The following is a 20,887-nucleotide window of genomic DNA, read 5'->3' as shown; positions in this document are numbered from 1 at the left end:
ACCTGCTGCACTCTCCTTTCAGTAGTTCTCTGCCTACCTGCTCAGCTTGTGATGAGGTCATGTAGAATGTTGGAGTGTGTTTGTAGGAGTGGAGTGTCAGTTGATCTGGATGGCTGAGCAGCCAGGAGGCTGCTCCTGGTGGGGCATTAACTTGGGCAACTTAAGGGACATCTAAAGGACTTACCATCTTCCTATAACTTAGAATCTACTTTGTAACTTCAAGAATAAATATACTTAGTGAACTACAAAACCCTGACTGCGCATCTTTCATCATTACAATAAGTTTAAAATTAGTCCAATGATGAGAATTGTATTGTATTTGCAAAGCTTTATTACTCATTAAGAGATTTGTAAAGTTCTTTCCTTTTATTTTTCTCTTTATTTCAGTCAGTCCATAAATCAAATAGGTTTACAGAAATCTCATAAAGGAAAAATGCTGAGAATAAAACATCTATATAAATTGCATTAACTGTGTTCCAGAAAAGAAATAGGGCCATATGTATCAAAGGGTTTTGCCCATTCTGTGTCTATGGGGAAATGTGTTGATACATATGGCCCTAAGTTCCCTATACTATGGATCAGGGACAGCACTTTAGATTCCAAGAACTCATGAAGAGTGCTAATTCAAAGAAAAGAGAGAAATCCCAGGAGCATAAAGCTTCAAAGCCAAATTAATGTAGCAGAACTCCCCATAAACAGTTGTTCATAAGACTCCTCCAAGTCTCAATAAATCCATTTTGATGAGTATACATTTACAGTAGAAATATTTTTAGCCAAATATCAAAGTAAGCCAGAGAGGGAAAACAGTAGCCGCAGTAGCCACAACCATCAAGTGTTTTGGGAAATCCTTCAAAGAATCACACACCACTACCTAGGAACAAGCATTGATATAAAAGTCAAGAACACATGTTGAAAACATTGTAACAGGCTCCTTCCTTCATGGGCCAATAGGGTAGCCAAGTTCCTTGGTAGGCAGGTTCAGCTCCTACGTTCTCATAGCCATACATGTGGCTTATACTTTTTATCACAAGGTTAGCTACAGACATTCTTACGTAGTTAGATTCCGGACACATCAGGTTTGGTTCCCATCTGCCTTAAACACCAATTGACTTTCTACAACTCAACTTGTTTCACTGTGAGAATAATAAACTACTAGCTAAAAGGCAAAATCACTATTAGGTAATGCCTTCTTCCTAATACCAATCAAAAAGTATTGTTTAAAAAGCACAAGTGGTTCTATTCAAATGTTATATAAAACACAAGAAATTACGAAGTTCATGACATTCAAGAATAAAATGTTGCTTTTAAAGGTATGCATTTGTTAAACTGGAATATTCAGCAGTTATGACACCATTTCTAGGCAACTAATTTTTAAGGTCAAGCTTCTCAATCAGGCTGTGCACATTTCAGCAATATTAAATTTATGTCTAGTTAAAGAAAGTTTGCTTTATAGCCTGCCATTGCCTGCACAGATTGTTATGAATGCCTATAAGGAATCAGCACATCTCAAATGTGTGTCAGTTTAATGTTAGGCATTACACTCTTCATTGTACATTTAGCTTCCTAAATTAAAACATTTTTCTTTTTAATTAATGGACTCTATTATTACTATACTTTTTTACATCTCTCCTATGGAGTTTTAAGCGGTAGTTCATTTTTGCAAGACTCCCGTATGTTTTTTCACTAGGGCTACTAACTTGAAATGTAGGGTCCGATTCACAAAGGTCCTCCGCACTCATGGCGGAGAGCCCGCAGTCGTGGTGGGGGACCCATACTCGTGCTGGGGTTCCACAATGATTAACTGCAGAACGAAGGTCCCACGACAATTGTGGGGCTGCCACCACAAGTGTGGAGGCCTTTTGGAAATTGGGCCCTTATGTAAATATGGCTCAGCCATCTGAAACTGAACTCAGACAAGACGGAAGTCCTCATCCTCAATTCATCGCCCTCCGCCTGGGACAACTCCTGGTGGCCCCCCGCACTCGGCACCGCCGCCAAGCCCACAAACCACATTCACAACCTGGGCTTCATCCTGGACTCCTCCCTCATGATGACCAAGCAAGTCAACACCGTCTCATCATCCTGTTTCAACACCCTGCGCATGCTCCGAAAGATCTTCCGGTGGATCCCCACTGAAACCAGAAAGACGGTCACCCAGGCCCTCGTCACCAGCTGACTGGACTACGGGAACGCCCTCTACGCAGGAACCACAGCCAAAATACAGAAAAGATTGCAGCACATACAAAACGCCTCTGCACGACTCATCCTGGACATCCCTCGTCACGGCCACGTCTCCGCCCACCTGAGAGACCTGCACTGGCTCCCCGTCAGCAAGAGGATCACGTTCAGGCTCCTCACCCATGCACACAAGGCTCTCCACGACATGGGCCCCAAATACCTCAACAACCGCATTACGTTTTACACACCCACCCGCCAGCGCCAATCCGCCAGCCTCGCCCTCGCCATCGTCCCTCGGATTCGCAGAACCACCACCGGAGGAAGATCCTTCTCCTACCTGGCGGCCAAGACATGGAACACCCTCCCTTCCCACCTGCGGCTGACCCGGGACCATCTCTCCTTCAGGAAGCAACTCAAGACCTGGCTCTTCGAGCAGTAACAGCACCCCCCCCCCCCAGCAGGTGAGTAGCGCGCTTTATAAATACAATGATTGATTGATTGATTGATGTGTTGTAAGACACTGTGCTCATTTGTTTTCTTGATAGCTTGCTTTTAATTTAAGAACGGAACTCATTTACTACTTCATTGACAAGTTGTCATCAAAAGCCTTAATTTTACGGACTACTTTGTCAAAAAACCTCAGATTATCTCGCGCACTCACTGTTCCATACCTTCTTATGGAATAGTTTGAAATGCTTCCCATCCATAGCCAGATACCTCATGAAGGGCTGACTCCTAAACAGGGTTTGCAATGACTACTACTATCTGTATCACTTATTTCTAAGAGTTTGTATCATACTCTTTTGCACAACCATGTTGCTTGTAGGCATTGTTGGATTCAGCTCTCAATAAACCTCATGTTTAATTAGAGCCGAATCCTGCAATGCTCAAATCCTGTTGGTCAAAAGAAAAACCACACACTCCATGCATATGTTCTCAGAGTACCAGAGTTTCTGGAGCCCTCTGACTGAAACTCTTACAATGTTTTCCTCAAGCTCATTATCTTATCTAATGGTAGTTGGTGAAGCATTGCATTCTTCTTTCAGGAGTTAATATCCCGCATTCAGCTGAAAAGCAGCAGACATAAAGAAATGAAAGTAAAGAAGCAGTAAATATTGATACTCTCCCACCCCCTTTCACTGTACAGGTTAAAAATGTCCTATGTACAAATTAGATTTATTATGAAACTACCCTGTTTGCAGACCCATACGCAGTACTTTCACCTACAATGTTTTTAATGGTAAAATAACTTAAATAGTTTTGGTTCACATCTTGACCTCGGACTGCAATGTTCCATTAATTCTGTTCACATCCTCCAAATTTTTGGGAATGGTAGGTTCAGTAGCATAGACAATACAAAGATCACTGTCCTGTTATATGACCTCTGATCCACTTGTCCCCTCAATTTACTGCCTCTCAGAAATCGTATGCCCCAAAAGTATGACATTCCACTATGATGCATTGAAGTTTAGTCTTACATTTGTTCTCAGATCTCAAGATTACCTAGCCCTTGTGCATGTTGTTTCAAAGCCATTGAAAAGAATGACCATCACTACTAATCATGGTGTAGCTACCTTTTGCACCGTGTTTTCCCAGAGTGTGCTCATGTTAGAACCCACTGTTTTTTCCTATCGCGTAACCAGCTCTTGGCACAGTTCATCCACTTGGAGCTCACACCATAGACATGGTGATGTTTGGTATGCACACAAACTCATGACTTCTTTAACCACATCGCTGCTGCACATTTTCCCCTCCGGTGCTGAAGAATTCAGATTTACCTCATTTCATGACGAGCTCAGCTCGTCATCAGCACAGCTCCACTGTGCCTCATGACGAGCTGAGCTCGTCATGAGCATGGAAAGGGTTAAATCCATTTTGACCACACTAATTACTCACTCTTAATTTGGGCCCCTGGTCACGTAGCAATACTATGATATAATGAGATAAATCTGGTAGTAATACTACAAGTTTTTTTCAAACTTCTATATAAGTTGTCAGTTAATTTTTTCCTTTTTCTTATATGCTCTGCTTTGTTGGTCATTGCACCACAAACACATTTTGTTTATTAATTTACCCATCGTGGATGTCACAAATATTAACCTCATCTCCTAATATATTAGCATTGTCCTTGCTTGCACCTTTATTAAATGGCTCCATTGCACATCAGTGTTTGTTATTTTCTGAATGCTACAACAGACTATTAAACTCTTCAAGCTCTCTTATGGGGTGGTTTAGTTTCCTGGGGAAATATTACATGAATATAGAGGAAAATCCACAAGCTAAATTTCCTCAACCAAGTGGAGAACCAGTCCCTTATCAGAATCAGTCCATACTCTCCGTTCTGCATGAATCTCCAATGTGCATCTTGACCCAGGAGTTCTGTGATGTAGGAAAAAGGAGACTCAAATCAAGGTTTGGTATTTTTAGAACTGTTAAGGGCAAAGGGTCAGATACCCTGATTGCCTCATCTCTCAACTTACATTGCAACCATGTTTATCCTCCTCCAATTCAATTCACCATCCCCAGCTTGTGAGAGAATAGTACTTCTAGAGTAGATGCCTTTTGCTGTGCAGTTTGCTGGAGATAATTTTCTGTCTTCTGAAAACAAGACTTTTCTTTGAGCGCAGATCATGACTTTGTGACCCTTGTAGACTATGACTTTTTTGACAATCACTTTGCAGCTCCTACATTGCTGTCCACCTGACCACAGACATCACAAACTACACCACCTCACCTCACCACCAATTTTGGGCTAATGTGAGTTGCAGTATACCACTGTATCTGAGGACTGTGGCTGCCTGTATCACTGATGATAAAAGACAATATTATGCCTCCTCTGATCCTGAGGCACACTCCTCTATTTTACAGCCACCAGAGAGACTTCAAATGTGTGCTTGCTTGAGTCCCATATCATCAAATGGACTGTGTGCACTTTGGTGAATGCTCATCCTAGAGCGCCAATAGTTTTCTAAGTTACCTCTACATAACTTCCTGACTCATTTCCTGAGGAGCATAGAGCCACACACTATGAATGGTCAGTTCCCTTGAGAGAGATCCTTTATAATAAATGTGCATAGTGCCCCAGAAGCCCTTTCCAAGCATGCAGCTATGAGAGCAAAATAGACCGCAGCATATGCTTTGAACATAAACTACAGTGAGGCCAAATGCAGAAACCTTTTACTGAGTTGTTGTACCTTTTGATATGGAGAAGTATTTACTATCAATCACAGTTATAATAGTGGATATTTGTTGTTTGCCGTTCTAGTGCTGTATCTGCCTAGCTACACGTTAGCCAGTGGTTAATTTGTGCCAGTATTTTCTGGGGGCAAGATCTCCACAGATTTTAGGGCACAAAGACTCTCTGGCTGGGAGAACATCGGCGCCATTCCCATCTTGGCAACCTGAGCCTGGACATGTGCGGCCATGGTCTCTTTTGAGTGGAGATCCCATTTTGAAAATATGATACCAGTTACTTTTGATCTCCTGCTAGCTGAGGTCCTTGAGTATTAGATTTCTGAGGTGAGTTCAGGACTGTGCAAGTCATTCTCAGATTGGATAAGTGACCTGTCTCTCTTTCTGTAACTGTGCATTCCCATCCCCCTGTTTACAGGAATGCACTTGTACCTCAGGGTTCTTCTACACAAAAAGTGCTCCCAGAGGAGCCATTTATTTTTGCATTCAAAATGTGTTGACAAATATTTTAGTAGATGAAAGAACGTTACCGCTTTAATCAAATTATAAAGCCTTTTGGACTCAAAGGTATGATTGAGAGTTATCAAAAACATTTCTCATTATTGCACTTTAAAATTGAGTGGGCCCTATTCACAAAGTACATTTACATGTGTAAATTTACTCACATGCAGATCTATTGCTACAATTCTTTTGTACCTTTAACCTGTTTTGCTAGTCACTATTTCGAAATGTAAAGTTATTCGAAAGTGTAGACTTACATATCTTCACCCCAGCAATTCAGGGGGTGAAGCCTCTGACAACAGGATTCACTAGTGCAAAGTTATTACTAATAACGCAGAGACCATAGCCACAGAGGTGGAAGCCTTCCTTTGGGAATGATTGGGGAACATGTAAAAGTTGTATTCCCTTTTGAAAATATCTAAAATATCTTATATAAAATAATAATGTAAAATACTTTTTCAGGTTTATGTCAAATCTAGGACTAATAAAACTAAATGTTACAGGACTAACTTAAAATTCTATTGAATCTTTAATTTATCATTTTACTTCATTAATAAGATCTGTTTGTTAAAGAATAGTTTTGAAAATCCCCACATACTGTAAGATTATTCTTTTTATTTCATATGTTTTACAAATGAAGGAAGCTTATGTACATAAGTAATTTATATTGTTTATATTTTTTCATTAAAATATAACAGTTAATATTTTTGAATTGCAACTAAGTTTGTTTTCAAATGATATAATATTATAATCATTAATTATATACAAATGTCTAACATTAAGCCAAAGATATATATATACATAGTAACAAGGTTTTCTATGGGAGTGTATTGAAGTACCTGGAGTTGCCATGTTTGGAGTTGGAGTTATTACAAAGCTAAAATGGAGTCCATTTAAAACTGTTTTGGGACTTTTTGGTTGTACTTTAGAAATATAGTTTGTGAAAAGCAATGGGCTTATTCTTTGGTGGATAGGTGTTTTTTCATCTGTAAATCCCTCTTTAGCTGTACTAAGAGCCTCCTTAATTACTCCTTAAAACCTCCCCTGTATGACTAATTATTCTCTATTTTCCAGCCACACCTCTAGATTCCACCCACATTTTCCACTAAAATGTATACTTACGTGTGTAGAGGTAGAAAACATAGGAGAAGCATAGGTCTCCGCAAGTAGGTTTGCAAATACTGTTTTGTGTTACATGAGGTTTTGTGTTACATGAGTAGTACTATTAAAAGTTTTATGAAAATACCTCAGTATTTTTTATATGAATGTACATATACAAAGGCAGATTGGGGACAGTAGCTACCACATATTGGCCATCATGAACCTTCACAAAAAATGGCCACAAATACAGTGCAGAAAAAAATATATGTAGAATTGCTGCTGAGAGACATTAATATGTATCTTTAAATAGTACAGATCCATTAAAAAATAAAAGATATATATTTGTTTGCTATTCAGTAACAGTTATTACATCTATGGTTTGGTCTCTAGGTACCCAATACACATATTAATTTATTTAGGATGAAATAGCATTCAGTGGAGTAACATAGGCCCCCTCAGCGCCCGAGGTGTGGGGTGGAGGGGGGCAACCTCCACCTTACCTGCGAGCCTGATTAAATCCAGAGGGGGGAGCCTTCATGTACCTTGCAGGGGTCCCCTCAAGTTTCATTACACCACATAGCATTTCCTGCTGTCAAATATCCTCCAACCAATTAATTCAGTCATGTTTGTCAATATTGAAGAAATGGTATCCACCTCAGTGAACAAAATATATTTTTTCATAATACTACTACATGCTTCAGTTGTGTAGATAGCACCTTACTGACCTTATGAACAAATCATATTAAACCCATTCTTTAAGCTTATAAGCATCTTAATTAATCAACCAACCAGTTACCAATCATGAATGAAAGTCCAGACAGCAACGTCAGCCTTTCAATCAGTCATAAACATATGCTTGAATCAGAGTTTCAGTATATGAACAGGCAACAGTCCCTGTTCCTAGGAGAGTACACGTGTCCCTATGTCTGCTTTCTATCAGTGCTTGAGCATGTACCTGGCCCTCTTCTTTTTGTGTGAGCTCCCCAGTTCATATGTCTTCCTGTACAAGACCATCTGTTTGCCTCTCCTCCTACTTGTAAATATACACCTTTTGTTCTGTCTGTATGTTTCACCTCTACTATGCATGGATTTTGTATAGTTCATCACTTGGTATTTCCACCACCTCTTTGTACTGTTCAGTATACATTTGAAACGACTCATACCAGTCTGTTGACAGCTAATGTAATGACATTTGATGCATTAAAAGGGGGGAATATCGTGTTGTGGAGTCTGCATCTTCCTTCCTTACAAGTCTTAAGTAGCACCATTTGAATAGTCTTATGTGGGACCTGCTGTGAGCTCTGACTTGCCCCTTGTGACCCATATCCTTAGTGGTGGCAAAGTAGGTACCAAGATTGCAGGGTTAGCTAGCCGCTATTGGCAACGGGCCTGCCTCTTCCTTGTTTTAAGCCACTTTCTTTTATTTTACTAATAGTAAATAATTATTTATTACTAGTGACATAACAAAATAGAGCACTAATACCTGGAATGGGACCTTTTGTTGAAGCTAAGTAAAATGAAACTATCTTAAATGTATGTTGAATGCAGGTGTGCAGATGAGAGTGTGCTTCTGTAAAAGAGCACAAATCTAAGTTTGAGTGCCTCTGAATGTATAATCATCTGTGTGTGTGAAAGTGAATGAGCTACAGTTTGTGAGCGAGAATGACTGAGAGTGAGTGTGTCAGTAAGTGAGTATGAGCGAGTTACAGTTTGTGAGTGGAAGAAAGGTTGCAAGTGAAATTGAGTGAGCATGATGAGAGTGTGTATTAGCGAGAGTGAGTGACAGTAAGTGTAACTGTGAGTAAGAATGAATGAGTCACAGTGAGAATAATTGGGAATGAGTGAGTAAAATTAAGAATGGGTGTGAGTGAGAGAGAAATTAAAAGAAAGAAAGTTTGACTGTCTATTAATGGGAATAAGTTAGACAGTGACTGAGAATAAGTGAAAATGAATGTTAAAGAGTGACAGCAGATGTTAGTATAAGTGAGTGAGAAAATATGAGTAAGTGAGAATACGAGAGAGTGAGGATGAATGAGTGAGAGTAGGAGTGAGTGCAAGAGAGTGAGTACAATTAAGTGAGGATAAATGAGTTAGAGTGACCCGGTAAAAATGAGTGTAAGTGAATGTAATGAGTGAGAGTGAGAATGTTACCTTATGACTGTCAATCTGCTATTTGCCCTGGCATGCTGAATGTAATTCTTGATTTATAGAAGCACCAAAGGCTAAATGCTGTTTCTGGCATACTGGAGGAAATGTTTAGCATGACTGCATGACAGTCACCTGGGAGAAAATACTGGCACCGGAATCCTATAGGTAACACTTGGCATATGGGGCACTCAAACAAAGATCCTGGCACTTGCCTATTGTTGGTAATTCTTGGCATGGGGCAGCCCATGGCCAAATGCTAGCACTGGCACATTTGGAGGTAATTCTTGATATGATGGAAGAGCCCATGTGATAAGGTGGAGGGGCAACCATGACAAAATGCGGACTCTAAGAGGTAATTTTTGACGTAGCGTTCACCCATGGTATATCGATAGCACTAATGGCAAAATAGTGACACTTGCATATTGTACATAATATTTGGCTTAAGAGGGAACCCATATGATATGGGGAGGGACACTTATGACAAAATGCTGAGTTTGTCACAATACAAGTACTTGTTGACATACTGGGCACCCACAGCACATTTTCATAGGACGGAGTGAGGCTTTAATGGCTTTGCTCACCATAAAAGAACTTGAATATTTAAGAAGTGACCTTTCATAGTCTATGACCTCTGCTAGTTTTATGTGAATATTGTGCTTTAAATTGCACTTTTTCACCCCATTTTTCAAATGTTTTCAAGGGAAACATTTTCTGAATTTTTCCTAAAAGAGGTCAGGCTGAGTCGCTTCCCATGATTGCTGCAATTCTGGGCAAGTGTTGTGGCCCACCACTTTTAAGGATCACAAGCCACTCTGCACGAACAGAACGTAACTGTCTTGATGAGCTCTGTTTAGTTTCTGCAACTTTCACTTGGACCAGGACATTACACTTGAAGTTTTATGGAAAAAAAATATTGCCGCCCTGCAATTCACACTCTTCTAATTAAATAACAAAATAAACTACAACCTGACATATGTATGCCTTGTTACAGTAATGCTATTACGTGAATAGGATGGGTTTGAATTAAACCTTCACATCTGTGCTTTGAATGAGTGACAGTGCCTTTCAAATGTCATAAATCTGAATGTAATAACTATGAGGAATAATTTTAAGCCAATAACAAGTTCACATTCAACTTATGGGTATATTACTATATGGAGACCATAGACCTGGTGGGAGGGGGAGTACCCAGGCCCCAGGTGTCCTCCTGCAAAAGCCGCTGACGCCTGCATCTCAAGCCCGGCAGAGCTCTATTTAAATCAGAAGGAGGTCCCTTTGTGTGGGTTGGACCGCAGACCCCGTGAGGGGGGGTAGGACTCAAAGCCCCACAAGTACCTGCGGTAAAAGCGGCTGACACCAACATATTGCACTGCAAGATGTTGCTGCTACGTGGGATGCGCCCTGGTGCAGATGGGGCCAAGAGTGGGCCTGTCTGCACCTGTCCGCGGCCAGACAAGGGTGGGCTGGGCCCCCTCTTACAGCCGAGGCAGCAACAACATAAGGTGAGAACTCCTATCCGCAAAACGATTTACTATGGGGAAACAAATAGGCCCCAGAGTCATGCGCCCTCCTGTCACCATTGTCAGAATGCTGGAGAGGGTGGTTAATGTTGTAACGAATGAAATCAAACTGAGGGCGCGTAGATTATCTTTGGGATGTGAGGCGACACAGGCAGGTCCCGGTAGTGTTTCTGTGTTAGATGATGGTGATTCCTTGCATACCATGACTGATCCTCATCCTGTGCCCCCTATTGGTGATATTGAAAGCCATGGCTGCAGTCCTCTCATGAATCAACCCACCACGGCTGCCCCTTGTAACTGTGGCAGCAAAACAAAAAAGGCCATCAGGAAAGCTAATTTTCACTAAAAGGAAGCAGCCCCCACGCTCTGGTGCACCACAAAGTGATTTAATCTCATGGATCCAGCCATCACTTAGCCCACAGCCCATAGCCAAACCCTTGAATAGCAATGCTACTCGATCCTCTTACGCCCATACTGAAGCTACACCTGAGTCACTTGACATAGGGCAGTCTCTATTGATATCCTATGCTCCTGGGTTGGTGATTTAATAGACAATAAACTCAATCCTCTGTTGGGTCACCTGGATCACCCAGAGACTCTTATGGACAGGCTCTGTAAACGGGTAATGGCTGCCAATAACGATGTCAGACGGGAGGGGGCAATCATTTGACAAGTGTTTCAGCCCCAAACAGTCTAGTTAATGGGGATCAGTGTTTGCCAGATAGTCTTTCAACTGTACATCCATCTAATAGATGTACGCAATTGATTGATCGACAACCCTCGAAATGCAATGGTAGCACATAACCTTATAAGTAATGATTGCTAGCACAATCTAGCTGATGATGGCCCTTTTGCTCCCGCCAACGCAGAAACTATACCTAACTCTATATTTTATCATCCCCAATAATTTCCTGGGAAGTGTAAAAGGTTTACTCACTACCCCTCAAAGGGTACCAGCCTCAGAATCAATACGGATGTGCTGAGCTTACCTCCAGCTGCCTTCCCTTATGTCCTGGTGCTGGCATAAGTGAGTGCCCCCATTTAAGTCACAGCAGAACTAGTCCTGGGGAGAGCTGTACAACAAATGTGTTGACTAGTTATCTAAGAACAAACAGTTTAATATTTTGAATATGAATGAGATAATCATTTTTAGGAGAAAGGGGTGGGTTGGAGGTTCAGCTAAAAACATTGAAGGAGATTGTTTCGTAATAAGCTTCCGCAGAACCTCTGTGGACAAGATTACTCTGCTCTTTCCTACACCAAAATATGGTCATTACCCCTAGGTTAATTATATAAACCACCTCTAAGAGCTATTATGCCAGGACAATCTCTCTTAGCTAATCAGAACAAATCTGCAGTGTTATCCGATCTCGATGCCAGGCCTGACTGATGCCATGAATAGTCGCCGGGGCTGATTCTTTACCTACACGCTTGTTGCACGCACCCCTGATGAATGTTCAAACCGACACAGAGGGGGCTGTGTCTTGTTATAACCAGGTCCTGAAAATACTCACTTGGAACATGGCCGGTCTACAATCAAAGAGAGTACTAGCCGATTGACTGCAGTTAATCAGGCAATATGATATTTTAAGTTTCTGGAAACCTGGGCTACTAGAGATATATACCTCGATGGATTTGAGTGTTATAATATTCCTTCACCATCACCCAGAATGGGACAGCCCTCTGTTGGTCTAGCCGTATGGGTGAACATTGCAGCGGGGGGTTGTATTAAGACTATACCATCCCATAACAATAACTTTCAGGTTATAAGATATAAAAGGGGTATGGTCCTATACTTGATTATTTTTTTCAGTAACGACTTCCATACAAAACCAAATATTAAATTCACTAGTTTCTTTGATTACATTACTGATTTAAGGAATTTGAAGGACTTGGTTAATAATACAGTTAGTATTTGTTCGGAAGACGATTTTAATGCCAAACTGCCCCCCCCCAGGATTCTTTTTTGGGCAATGTCAGTAGTGCCAGAAACCTGCAACAGTGATGCAGCACTGATGGAATATTTGACAATCTACAATTTGAGTAAGGTTATGGTAAAGTTTACACTAAGCAATAATCGTGCCTCAGATTGGTCTCATTGGCTATGATACTGCCACTGCGCAAAGATGTAAGGTTATGGACGTCGCTACTTTTAATAATATTTATATAATACAACCTACATTTAGAGGCAGGGGTTGAGCTGCCACAATCGATTATATCTTCATCTCTTCTCATCTAGTGGCTTTTTTATTGCATGGAAAAGTAGTTGCTACACACCACGGGGATCATAACACGATTGAAGTGGCACTTAAACTGACCCAGAAGCCCGCGTATAAGATTGAGTGCTGTGGAAGGAATTTGGAACCTTCCACGGACAATTAACGACTGGTGTTGTGAGGAGATGATCCTGCCCAATTACTTCATAAAGTGGCCAGGGAGAATCCAGCATTGTTTGAGGTTTGTCTGACAGTGCACTAACCCAATCCTGATATAGTCACTGCACAAATAATGAAACCTGCCCGCTTAATTCCCCAAGCCCTAGATGGTTCCACCATGAATGTTCAGTAGCAAACCGTCAGTTGCGATAGGCCCTTTCTGCCAAACCTAGGTGCCTGCAAGCTGTGACTGCATTAAGGAAAAATATAAGTTGGTCACCTCATTGAGGAAGGATGACATATTGGTCCAACAATGGGATTTGACTGCCAGCACTGCAAGCAAAACTAATAGAAAACTTTTTTGGGCAGCCATAAAAGATTTCCAAGCGATGGCTCAGATGTTGCATATTTTTCAGCTATATATGCAGCTTCGCCTCACGATAATGAGATAACTCAGTTGCCCATCTTTAAGGGAGTAATGATGTCTATGTTCGATGTGGAGGATGCCATAGATCAGAGTATGGGCAATAAAGCCCCGGGACCTGACAGTGTGCTCATAGATCTCATCAAACACAAACAGATATCTGGGTCCCACTCTTGCTTAATGTTTTTAATATTCTAGTTTGTTCCCAGTTACCAAGCACATGGTCAACTTCTGTCATTGTACCAAATTTTAAAAGTGTGATCACCTTTAAAAGTTTATTCCTTCAGATGGACCTCCCTTGAACATCCCCCAGGTATTTGTGACTTGCATAACGGTGGAGTTCAAGACCTTTTCCACATATTTTTAATCTGTCAAAAGCAGTTTTGATAGAGGCTCGGCGACGTTTTATAAAACCTATCCATTCCAGATATAATGTTATTTTAGCTCAGGACTTAATTACATTGTGTAAGTCTCCCCAAATGAATTTGTCTGCTATAACTTGTTTAAGTTTTTAAAGAGTTTTTTAAAGCTGTTTTAAAAGCGCATAAACCTAAGTCATAAACTCATGTATTTTTATTCGCCAACTTTAATTTACTATTCCTCTAATGAGTTTTAAAGCAGTTCTACAAGTATAAATACAACTACTTTATAATTTGTATTTGTTGACCTCAGTTGAGGTCTGAATCAAATACATAAAATGTTGATTTGAATTTGAAAAGGGTGATTGCTCCCAGCAAGTCTGCTACAAGCCCATTTCTTTGAGAGATAACATACTGAAAATCCTGGGTGGGGTCCTGTACCACAAGATCAAGAATTGGGCTGAGGAGAATTTCATTCTGCACACCCGCTACTATGGTTTTAGAAAGTATGTGGGTACAATTAAATAGTGTCTTAATCTAAATTCATTATTTGGGAAACATACCATCGCCCAATGTTCACAGCCCTCATGGATTTGACCTCATCATTCGACTATGACAATCGATCTCGGCTGTGGTCTATCCTTTTAGAAAGTGGAATGGATGAGACACTAGTGGATTTTTTAGCCTATTTACATAGGGACATGAAGGCTAGGATTATAACCAATACACATGCTGGAGTTTCTAATGATATTGTTTTTTTAGAGAGGCAAGGCTGGGGTGCGTTTTAGCCCCATTACATTTTATTTTGTATATTTATAATTGACATACCTTTTAACAACCCTTACTAATGATGTCCCAAGAATAAATGTCTCTATACTCCCATACCTATTATACACAGATGATGCCATATTAATAAGCTGCAATCCTAAAGCTGTGTGTATTTTAGTACAGAGTTTCATGGATTTCATGGCCTCCTTGGATTTACACACTAATTTCACAAAATCTTTTATCATGGCCTCTGGAACAAGAAAGCATATGATAAAGGCCCTCTCTGATGGCAATCAGAGTTTACAAAGCACAAGCACTTTTCCTTATCCGGGACTGGTTTTTGCTGCTAACAGTCGGTGGACGGGCCATACTGCCTGATGCAGGAACTAGTTTTCTAAGTTAATAATGCAGTCTTTAGATTACCCCAAAAGAGGGAGGTAGCCATTCTACCTATTTTAATTTTTTTTTTATCTCAGTGTATGCGTGTAGCAAACTATGGCACAGAGGTTTGGGGCATTTCTAATTGCCATAATATCCAATATTCCTAGAACAATTTCTGCCGTAAACTCTTGGGCGTACCAATCTCTTTGCCCCATTTGTGTGCCGCAGTGAACTAAAATTATATTACGTTGAAGATTATATTGGAGCGTGCCCACTCTATTTTGGCTAGCTTTATGGAAAAATAAGTTGGATTTCCTCACCAGAGATATTATAGCAGATTGCCTTAAATGTGAGAAAGGTATGGACATTCCAAGGTTACCAGAGGTAGGAACCAGTTTACCCAGGATTAGCCACGGACATATTTTTGATTACCCTAATGATATAGACATAGTAAATAAAAGTGAGCTTTGGGCGGCCCCATACAAGTGCTGCCACAAGGATAGACTGGTCAAAGAGTCCAGTAAACCGTATCTGATTAAACCTATTGAGGAAGAAAATAATATAGAGTAGTTGTTTTACAGGTCTGGCCATAGAATGTGTTACAAAGTAGCCACTTTTAAATCTAAAGTGCTCCTGTTATTAGCTTACTAGAAATCTCTTGATTTTGGTATCTGTCTTTTTAGAATGCATGTAAGAGTCGACTCGTGTTTTGTGAGTCTTCTTGAGAGTTGTAATGTTTGGATAAGCTAAACAATAAAAAAGTAAAAATGAAATGAAATATTGATGTTCTTAGTAATAGCACCAGTCTCTTAAATACTACTATTCTTTTTATGCCTATTGTTTTGTTGTTGTTTTTATTGTATGACAAATAATTTTAATTGCATGTTTTGTATGCTTAATTTTTTAGATTTCCTTGTGTACCATTTAAATGAAATGCACGTTAGCACCTGGATTGGCTTCAATGACATCAATGCAGAAACGAAGTTTCTATGGACTGACGGAAGTGGAGTCTATTACACAAACTGGGCGAAGGGTTTTCCGAATGGAAGATCGTATTCCATTGCCGGAACTACTGGAGTAAGAACGGAAATTAATTAGGAGTACTGCTGATTTACCTGCAGATTTAATCACTGAGGGCATGATTTAGACTTTGGTGGAGTAGTTACTCCGTCAAAAACATGACGGATGTCCCGCTCACCTTATTACAAGTGCATTGTATCTCGGTCCACTGGAATTATGTGGCAAGAGAGGGACACATTATGTGGCAGGGTTGCATAAACTGTGCAGCAACAAAAGCCAAATTGTGCAGCATAATGTGGTACAATTTACAATAGTGTTACTTCATTATATTGTCATTTTTATCCTTGGTAACACTATATGGGCATTGGCTGTGCCTCATTCGTACCAATTTAACAATCAAATGTAGCAATAAGCAATAGAAAGGTGACTAGTCTAGCTTTGCAAAATGGCCTTCCACTGTGCAGCAACACATGTTGCTGCATTTTTAGTAACTTTTGACTCTTTTGAGCTAGAAGCAAAATATGTTTTTGGTTAAAATCTGAAGATTATGTGGCAGATGATGGAATATGTGGCAAATGCGGCAAATTTATAAAGTTACAAACATCACTGAACAATCGCATAATTCCAGTGGCCCTGAATATATGCTATGGCATGCGTAATATGGCAGATGGGATATCAGACGTTTGTGACCCTTCCGCTATCATCTAAATCAGGCCCTTTGATCAGAAAGCAATAATAGGTTGTTGTTGGGTGATATTCTTTAAACGTCCACAAGCTGTTTGGTGTCGTTGTGGAATTTCCTGTGTCTGTATATTCTCTGATTAATGCATAATCTTTTTATCACAGCATGTTCATGTGAATGTGAGTACATGTGGTATGGGTTTGCTCCCGGAACATGAGAGTCCTACTAATTACCAACCACTCTCTCAACCTCATTATAGTATAATATGGAATGTGAGGCTAAACATGAAACTGGTGTACCTATGATAGGATGCTTTCATTAGACATTTTATAGGTTCGGGTAAAGGACAAAAACATCACCTGTGAGTGTTATATTACCACAAACCCTCTTCCAAAACATTGGTACAATGAACAATTGTCAAATATGGTAACATATATTTGAAGAGCATTCTTTATTCACATCTGCATTTACATGTATGTTGTTACAGTTAAGTATCTTTCTTGTGGACTTGTAGGCCTATCAGTGGCCTGGGAATACCTTGCTAAACGCACCCTGACACTAGGCAAGAGGAACAAGGAAAGAGGCAAGTGAGATCCTGCTTAACTCTGAGCTGCAATTATAGCACAGATATGTCATGTCACTAGCAGTGAAAATAATATTTAACATACTAAGGCAACCAATCGGTAGCTAATACACAAATAAATATGAATTTGAGAAGTCTACGGCGACATACAAACTACATCCTTCTGTAAAAGTATATTTTGTAAAGTACGAGGGAAGGTAAGCAATCATGTTCAACAGCAAACAGCAGTTTCTGGTCCCTGAAGTAGCCAAAGACCTCTTCTGAAGAAAGAGGAAAGAGTGTACTTTTGGTCTGGCTTCTCCATCCATTGGTTTGTTTTGTTCAGGCAGTCCGATTTTTATTTGAGACATTGTCAGTCACCTTTTAGATCAAGCAAGGGGAGTATTTCTGTCTAGTCATCTTTCAGTTATTCAATTGATATATTATTCTAATTGCTATGGGTGCTTACCTTGCAGTGACTGAGGTTCATTGTTTTCAGAAGAAGTAGCAGTTTCCATGGGGTTATTTGTTGAATATGCAAGCCTTCTTGAAATGTGATGTTCCCCGTCAAAGCAGCTTATCCTGAGTGATAACTGAACAATTACCTGCAGATTGATGTAAATGCGTATGGAATTGATCTCCAGTAATTGACAGGTGTTATTTTTCAAAACAATATTTTTTGGACAAAGGAAAAGCTGTGTCAACACTAAAAAAGAAATATTTGTATTTGAAAATATGAGTTGACGTATTGGATATCCATATTTACTTCATACTTCAGTCAAACCTTTGATTACTATGTGGCTTTTTTTGCAATCAGTAACAAAACAACTCTCATTGCTTTGTTTTATGTGCCTCATGCCATTTCTCTCTTTTCATTGGTTATAATTGTACATGGTGTATTTAATGCACATCACATGTATGGCATATTAGCAGAAGTGGAAAGATAAAACATGACACTGGATTAAGTCAGGTGTGTACTGTACATTTTTCTGAAGGACTCTGAATGTGATGTATGCTGTATACTTACAGCTATTGTGTTTTTATCTAGGAACCTAAATCGATATTTCTATTTAATGCCCTTGTACGGTTATAATCAATAATATCCCTATAATGGCATAAGAATCAGATCCATATTTAGTAAATAGCCCTTGCAGTCCAAAGCACGGCAAAGCTACTTCCTTAGATTCCTAGAGAGCAAAACGAGCTGTTTCGACACACCAAACCTCCAGCAACCTGGGAAATCCCCATTTGCTTTTGTTTTGATTTGTCATTGAACTCCTGAGAACACTAAAGGAACAGTCAGTTCTTAGTGACATCTTTTATTGACGTCTTATGTCCAACCTTACATCAAACCCGGCACCTTTCAGGTATAAATATACCAACGTTGCCTTAAGCAAACACACGGTGGTGGTTTTGGAGCCGAGCAGCTATCTACTTGCCCAAGAGCCCAGCTGGTGCGAGAGCCCATGGAGGCTGCCCCTCCCTTTTGACGCACTGAGAGAGACGCTGTCTTTTCTCCTGCCGAGAAATCCAGCTCCGGTGTTCTCAGCCGCCTTTGCGGGCTGCTGGGATATCGAGTCCTGAAAGAGAGATACCAGACCTCCTGCATTCTATTACCCAGGTACGGAGCTGACTGAACCCTTAAAGAGAATTCTTGAATCAGATTCTTGGCAAAACCAACTTAACTTAAACTGCTACTTACTCACTCCTTCCCACGTATTAGGCTTAGGTCAGGCACACCGGGGTAGGCATATTTTAGACGCACCAGTTGAGTACGTTAGTCAATGTATATATGTATGTATATATTTTATCCATTTTAAAGTATCTTATGGCTAAGAAACCATATCAAAGCTTTTACATTATTATTTCATAATACTCCTTTTACTGTACGCACTTTACTTTATATTAAGTATTGCAATTATGGCAATTCATTTCTCTTGCATGAGAAAGAAGACTGCTCAATAAATTACATCTTTTATTGAAAACGCCCGTCTCTCTTTTCTCTGCACTCTGGTGAAACTAAGTACGCACAATTGACTGAGTGAAATAGCTGTCTATTGTTTTCACACGACTCTAGAGATACACTCTTATTCTGAGGGAGCAAAGTTGTCATGTTATATGGTTGTCAGAAGCTAATCCCTTCTTGTCTATCCAGGGAGGTTAAACTCCTTCTCGTTTATTCGAGAAAGTTTCTAGTGACCTCTGAGCTAGCTGGCAAACCTTAAGTCTAATATAGTCAGTAGAGACCTAGTCGACCTCAGTCCTACGTCTACACTGCTGAATATATTATTCCAATGCGCAACGCCTATTGGGAATATAGGAACTACACTACATGGCGCCCAACGTTTGGTAAGGCGATAAATCTAACGCAAGACGTTAGAGTAACTCAGTCGTGCTTTTTCACACAGACCCTTTTTCCAGTAAATACTCCAAAAGACGTCTGGAGTGGGTAAGAGGTTAAAATCCGCCGGAACTTAGTAGGAAGAGATTCCTATGTATAGTTTTTGGTTTAGTCAACGTTGAAGGATACAGTGTTCCAAAATATTGTGCACCTAATCTTTGTTTCCTTGAAACTTGATCTGCAACAAAAACTTTTCTGCCAGTAAAATGGGGGAAAGTGAAGACGAAAGGGAGGCAGCTAGAATAGCAGCTCGACTCCTAGAGGAAGACACGAGTCTCCTACAGAATGACCCGAATGCTATACTCATTCCGGTCAACATAAGAAAAACTATAACTCTTAAACTTATAGAAAACAGACTGACATCACGAGGTGGTACAGTCATATTCGTGGTAGAGGCCCATGAATATCGGCAGACAGAGGTATTCTATTCATGGATAAACTTTCCAGCAGCAAACGCTGTAACACATGAATTCCACTATTACAAAATAGAGGAACCTCCGGATGAATACACTCCTTTCGAGGAGGTTGAAATCCCACTAAATTACCAAGAGCACCTGCTATGGTTTAAAGGCGCCCTAAAACATAATAATCACATCACCAGGCTCGGTCTACTAGGTAGACCAGGAGCAACGTGGCCGGTTCTAGCCAGCTACACACCACATCCAGACATCGAAAAAATGTCAGACCGGGAACTTTTAGCCCAGCTAAAAGTACTAATTAAAATACATAGACAATTAGTCCAATATGTAATGCGGACTTCAACAGTCCAACCAGCTATTAACATTCCACAGCTGACCCCTCATCAGGGAAGCACAAACAAAATTACACCACAGAACATACAATCATGTCTTGGTAAAACACCCGCAAAACGGGAACAAATTCCATTCTGGCTAGCACAAAAGATAACTCAAACAAAGGCAGTATTTCCGGATACAACCCTCAGTGAGAAACACAGAATTCTGACTATCTGCCTTCCAATGGGGATCGCACCACATGTGGAGGATTGTGACACTTGGGGCACAGTCTTTGCTTCCATTTACACAAAAACACATGGTGTTCCGTCCATGGCTGTAATACCAGATGTACTAAGACAGATTCAAAATGAATACGGTCCAGAACCTGCTTTAACTCTGGGTATGAAACTACTGAAAGACTTCAAGCAGGTCTCAGCTATATTATTATCCAACATAAAAGGAGAAGCAGCATCTGTGGCGATCCGCCAGAAATTGAAAGAAACAGATATAGCAGACCAATCAATTTAACTTGCCAGAATCA

General features: G+C 40.2%; 1 protein-coding gene and 1 pseudogene across 1 annotated transcript in view; one reads left to right on the top strand and one right to left on the bottom strand.

Moving 5' to 3' along the window:
• LOC147688870 (macrophage mannose receptor 1-like) overlaps window positions 1-20,887 on the top strand; it is a 758,166-nt gene that overhangs the window by 552,650 nt on the left and 184,629 nt on the right. Inside the window, exon 22 of the mRNA XM_086941771.1 lies at window positions 15,855-16,024. Within this exon, the coding sequence (XP_086797897.1) occupies window positions 15,855-16,024 (170 nt within the window). The remainder of the gene's footprint in view (window positions 1-15,854; window positions 16,025-20,887) is intronic.
• Window positions 12,641-12,768, bottom strand: LOC147688871 (U4 spliceosomal RNA; annotated as a pseudogene).

Source organism: Lissotriton vulgaris, chromosome 10, assembly GCF_964263255.1.
Source record: "Lissotriton vulgaris chromosome 10, aLisVul1.2, whole genome shotgun sequence".
Taxonomy (NCBI): Eukaryota; Metazoa; Chordata; class Amphibia; order Caudata; family Salamandridae; genus Lissotriton; species Lissotriton vulgaris.
This window is presented reverse-complemented; position numbering and strand designations above follow the sequence as displayed.